Source organism: Budorcas taxicolor, chromosome 8 (assembly GCF_023091745.1).
Source record: "Budorcas taxicolor isolate Tak-1 chromosome 8, Takin1.1, whole genome shotgun sequence".
NCBI classification, from domain to species: Eukaryota; Metazoa; Chordata; class Mammalia; order Artiodactyla; family Bovidae; genus Budorcas; species Budorcas taxicolor.
The window spans coordinates 47,607,892-47,613,891 of NC_068917.1; the positions used below are offsets into that span (position 1 = coordinate 47,607,892).

General features: G+C 43.9%; 1 protein-coding gene across 2 annotated transcripts in view; it reads left to right on the plus strand.

Annotated features, from left to right (window-relative positions):
- Positions 1–4,346, plus strand: part of PGM5 (phosphoglucomutase 5) — a 208,603-nt gene extending 204,257 nt beyond the window's left edge. Inside the window, exon 11 of one of the 2 annotated variants that reach the window (XM_052644903.1) lies at positions 2,861–4,346. In XM_052644903.1, the coding sequence (XP_052500863.1) occupies positions 2,861–2,950 (90 nt within the window). In that variant the 3' untranslated portion in view covers positions 2,951–4,346. The remainder of the gene's footprint in view (positions 1–2,860) is intronic. The other variant, XM_052644905.1, reaches the window with a different exon arrangement.
- Positions 4,347–6,000: the final 1,654 nt, after the last annotated feature.

Genomic DNA, 6,000 nt, shown 5'->3' on the forward strand with positions numbered 1-6,000 from the left:
TCACCATCTGCAGTGATTTTGGAGCCCCAAAAAATAAAGTCTGACACTCCTTCCACTGTTTCCCCATCTATGCCATGAAGTGATGGGACCAGATGCCATGATCTTAGTTTTAGCCCTATCTCTCTTTCATGATGAATGGTTGATGATATGAGAGCAGTATCTGGAGTTCACATATATTAAAGATGTAATTTCTAAAGAAAAACGTGATAGTAAAAATTCTGACCCTCCTGCTCACCCAGAGTGCCCTTCTTGAATAGCCACAGAAGTCTATCAGCCTCATCATATTCTTTTCATCAAACTGATATAGCCTCCTTTCTGCCACCAACATTTATTCAGCGCCTCCTAAATAGCAGCACTTTTCTAGCCCTAAATAAGACCAAGTTCCTACCCTCTTGGTGTGACCATTCATGCTAGACCATGCATTCTATGTACACACACAAATACACACATTCTCTCTCTCTCTCTCTCTCTCACACACACACATACACACTCAAGCAAGAACAAACACACATTACTTTATGATCCTTAATCATGACTTGAAGCTCCCATTTCACAGGGCTGGCATAAAATTCACACTTGGGCATATTGAGGGATCTCAGAATTCCCTAGCTTCCTACAAAATATGTGGAAGGATCCAAGTAATGTTCACTCCAAGGTGATCATCACGGATGCTCTTCTTCCCAAACCCTCACAGTCTCTTGAGGGGCAAATGGTTCCACAGTTTCTGGGTTGGGTTGACCTGGGGCTCAGAGTGGGAATTCTCATGTTTAGGGTCTTTCTCGTAGGGAGTTTTCAAACATGTGTTCCTTCCTTTCAGTTTTCGTAATTACCATGGAAGCCTTCTTCTATGACATGGTCAGGACAAGGGACAAGTGCTTGGTTCATTACAACAAAAAGAGAGTTAAGAGGTAATTAAATGCATTTGTATCTTGACCATTGTATTTTTAGCACAAAACAAATTACTTTCAATTTTTCAAACTGACGTAGCATTCTTTTATTCTATCAATATTTATTCAGCACCTCCTAAGTAGCAGGCACTTTTCTAGCCTTAAATTAGACAAATTTTCTGCTTGCTTGGTGTGACTGCTTATATATATATAGATATAGATATAGATATAGATATATGCTAGAACTTGGTCCAAGACCTTTTCTTTGAATAGGAAAGGTCTATACTGTTTGGTGGTGTGATTATCTTTCTTCAAAAGATTCCCACTCATAATTCATCATCTGTAAGGTTCACTTTAAATTCTTTATTGTCAGTGAGAACTTAAAGCCACTTATGAGGCAATCTGGAAAAAGAATTTTCTATACTTTAAAAAATTCTCCCCAATATTTTACAGAATCTCTAAGTTGCATCTCAAGTGTAACTTGACAGGCATAACTAATCACCATTATCTAATTCTTCCCAAAGCACTCAACTTAATTTTCATATAAAGAACTCTTCCTATTTATTCTCACATTTCACTGGCTTACATATAATTTAATAAATTCAAAGTTTCAATAACAAGTACAACAGGCATTAACATGTTTAGGAACAAATGTAACTGACTCCTAATAAGCACATAGCTCAGCTGCTGAGGCAGAAGTAGGTGACTACGTTAGAGAACAGTGGCATCAGTCAGGATGTTTTACAGAAGAAATGGGGAGGATAGGTTCAATCTGTAGAGTTCAGCAGAGATCTGTTAAGAGAACACCTACAGTGTTTACAGTATTGATTTACAACTGAGTTGCTCTCACCTGTTGCCAATAGGTACTACCATGTAAAGGTATGGCATAGAAAATCCTTTATCTTGAAACTTAAAGTGATGTCAAACAAACTACATCAGTGCTTTCCATGGAAAAAAATAGTATTCCTTGATAAACTCACTTGATAAATAAAAGAGTAATCCCTTGGTAAATAAAATTTGCCATAAAAATGAATTCAATAAAAACATACGGCAATATTGCCTTCTATCTCACTAACTCTTGCCTGAGGCATGTTCTGTCTTGATAAATGTGTTAAAGATTGGCAGCAAGTAGATTTTCTCTTTGATGAAATTAGGAAGATTAAAGAAGAATGGAAAACAGTGACTTGCTCAGTGTTCAAGCACCGTGTCCAGTGCACCATGGAAAATAATCCCCAGCACCCCCTAAAACCATCTTGAACAGTGTGCACTCCTCACTTTGGAAAATATTGCCTGCTTCCCATGAAATGATGAGCAGCTGAAGGGCAAGACACAATTCATACTCCCCTTCATGTCCTTTGCTTTTCCAAGAATCTATCCCCTAGGCCCTCAAAGCTCCCTGCCTCCTCCTAAGGGACACCAAGTTGCCCCGTGAGCCGCCGTGTTACGAGATGGGAGGAGACACGCTGTTATTTTCTGCTGCACAGGCTGAAGGGTTGGCCTTTCTCGAAAACATCAAGGTTCTTCAGGCCCGTGGACTTAGGATAGAGAATGCATGTTTTTCCTCAAGTTCATGTTGAGGGGGTGGGTGTGTGTTGTGGCGTGTACATGTGGAGGAGGGCGCTGTCGCAGAGGAAGACTGGGGGGTTTTCTGAACTTCCTTGAAGGACAGCGCTCTGATCCTAGAACGCTCCAACGTTCCAGTAGTTGGACTGTGCAAGCTCCTGTCTTCGAGCAGTGTTTGCGGAGCTAGAGAAGACTTTGGAGATCATCTTGTCCCTCTCCTCCCTGCCACCCTGCCCACCCCAGCCTCCTCTTACAGAAGAGGAAACCGAGGACCAGAGAAAGGGTGCCCTGTGACGACTGCCTATGCATCGCAAATTGGAACTGAATCCAGATGCTTGGATAGAAACCCATCCTGCGTCCCTCCTGTGACTGACATGAGTTGTTCACAGACTTTCTTCCTTCTTTTTCAGGCAGTGCTGAGCCCTCTCATAGCCATCGCGCTGAAAATATCCCAGATTCACGAGAGAACCGGCCGGAGGGGCCCCACTGTCATCACCTGAATGGAGGAAAGATCACTCACCAGGGCCAAAGAGTGCGCTCAGCGGGGGACACTTCACTCATGCCTTCTTGCTACCTGTTTGTGCCTCTTATGACTTTGAAAAAAAAATGATTTGCTGGTTGTGGGGGGCGGGTGGGTGTAGGTGGGGAAAAAAAATCTGTTTTGTTTGGGTTTTAGTCAGTTTCTGCAATGCAACAGGGTCTTCAGTTGTCTGTGAAAGCCACATTGCCTTTTGATACCTGTGGTTTGTCACAAGAGGGAATCTGCCCTTTGGAGAGAGAATCAGTGGTCCAGGAGCAGTCAGGGCATCTGTGCATCATTGGTGCCAGGTGAGAGAAGGTTCTGGAATAGCGGAGAGGGCAATGCCAGAAGTCAGCTGACCCTAAGCCCCAGGTCCCCTCAGGCAGACCTAAGAAGACTGTCCACCTTTTCATCCCAGGTTACGTCTCCCTTGGGCAAAAGTTGTACAACTCCTGGTAGCCCACCTCATGCCCACCAACCACTTTATGGCCACTCACTCTCCTTCCCATCTCCAAAGTCCCTGTGCCACCCTCTTCACATCTTCTAGAGCTTTCCACAAACCACAATGGCACACTTTCAACAAAACATATCAAAGGGTGTTTTTTCTCTCTTATTTTATAAATAGTATTAGCTATTAAGCTGGCTGCATTCCTTCAAATTCAGCCATTCATTATGCAGGCGGGAGGCTGTTTCCTGGCAGGATTCTGAAAATGAATGCTGAACATTTTCAGGCCCTTCCTTGATTATATCACATGGGTTGATACATGGGTCGATCTGATTCCCATTGAGACGGCAAAATACCACCACATCGGCTCTCTGACTTTCTCTCTCTGCTGTCTTATCTCCCAGTGAGGGTCTGTACTTGTTTGGACACGGTTCAGATCTTACTTATCGTGGCTGTAAAAGGAGACAGTGACATGCTCCACAAGTAGGAGATGAAGCGGATGCTGGAAGAGAACCTGACTGGTGGCACCGGGTGATGTCCCTAATGAGATGGAGGGGAGGGTGGGGTCCCCTGCTGGAGAGCAGAGGGTCACAATTGGCTTTCTTGGCCCAGAAAAAGGATATTGCAGCCCTGGCAGCCTCCATCAGCCCTCTCAGCCAGAAGCCTGGGTTCACGGGACCTGTTTGCACGTGTTTTGCTTCCTTGGGAACGGCAGTCACTTGCCGTGTCACTGGTGAGATAAGGTGATGCGCTTTGACTGTTCACCAGTGTGTTATTGCTGTAGTCAAGATTAGGGCAAGCAGGGAAACATCCCCAGCAAGGTATTTGTTTCCATTTTCTATCTATGCTTCTGTCAGATACTTGCTAGGACCTTTCTTTATTAGCCAATAAAAGAAATTTCTGATTTCAGCCTTATGCAAGAATTGTGGATTTTGCTTGTTTTGTCATTTGAGAAACTCCAGTAGTGGTCACTCTTCTGATAGGCTTGCCTTTCGGAACTCTTGCAGGGCTGGTTTTCCTTATGATGACCTTGGGAATTTAGTAAATAGAACGGAGAGGGCACAATGCTCAAAACTGCCTTTAGGCATCAGAAGCATGGTATCTAACTTTTCATCACAAGTATCTTCATTTCAAAATAGCAGGAGAGTGGCTGAGAGTCTAAGGAACTAGCTATAAAATTCATCAACGATGGAATACAACTTGTCTTGTTGCTTAGATTCTCGGCATGTTTAAAGTGGAGATCCATGATGGTCAGCACAACTAGGCACACCCTTAGGCTTAACAAAGCCTATGTTTTTCTTCAATATTTTTTTCTCAAGTTTTTGAATTTTTCATAATCTCTAACTTTGAAGTCCCCAGGTAAATCAATCCTCACTTTAAAATTCTGTTTCTTTATTTCAGTATGGAGTCATGTGTGTCCAGCAGCCCAAATATACATTCACTCATTCAGCAAGCACTCCTTGAACAACTACTCTGTGTGGCATCCTGGGTTTCTTGGTGTAGCACATGGGTGCATAAAATACTACTCCTGTGAGTCTGTGGTTTGGAAACAGGAGGTTGTGGTAAACATGCTAAAGAATCAGGTAGACATGAACTTCACGGCAGCACAAGCAACCTGCTTGAGAGTGCACAGAAAGATGGACTCAGAGACGGAAGGCACTAGGCAGCCAAGGTGTTTCCCAAAGAGCGGAGTTTCCTGAGCCTGACCATCGCTTACAGAATCTCACCAGGGGTGAATGCAGCAAGAACAAGGCTGGAAATTGAGAGGTAGGATGACTGGAGAGGAGGCTTGCTCTGGGTCTAGTGAGAGGTTGGCTTGGATGAATGGGATTGAAGGAGACACAGCGTTATGTGTATCAGACAGAGCAAATGCTTGGGTCCAGCTTTGGAAAGCAGCAGCTGCACAGCCACGTATTTTTATGAGCTTTTTCTTAGCAAGGTTGCCAAAGGGAAGGTCCTGTAGTGGCTCAGGACCCAGCCTGCCTCTGGATCCTGCTCAAATTCACATTGCCAAAGTATGATTTCTGCTCTACATAGAATCCAAGCTTCTCTTGCCGAGCTTGTATGTGGATGTCCTCTTGCTTTAGCCTCAGGAGAGGTGAAGGGCAGGAAATCACCCTTCTGCACATGATGTTCCTCGTCTTCTTAAAGATAGAGCTGCAACTGCCAGTCTTACTTAAGAGTAAATGACTAGAGAGGTCCAAGAATGTTGTGGGGACCAGAGGAGATGATCCTAGAAGGGACAATGAATGTGGCAACTGTCTGGACCACCCTTGTGATCGGCTAGTATTGAGAGATTCACTCACTACACCATATGCCCCCAGGACAGTGGCAAGCAACAGTGTATATAATGCAGTGATTCTCAAATAGGGCAGTGCCACTACCCACCCAGGAGGTGTTTGGAGATGTGTGTGTATGTGTGTCAGGGAGGTATTTACTGGGAGGGGAACAAGGACGTGAAATATCCTGCTTAGTGTCAGCCAGCCCCCTAGATCAAAAAGTTGTTTTGTCTCTTCTGTGATTCTTGAGTTTATTGACTGACCTTGGAAATGGATAGACAGTCATTATTAAAATAAGATCTCTTA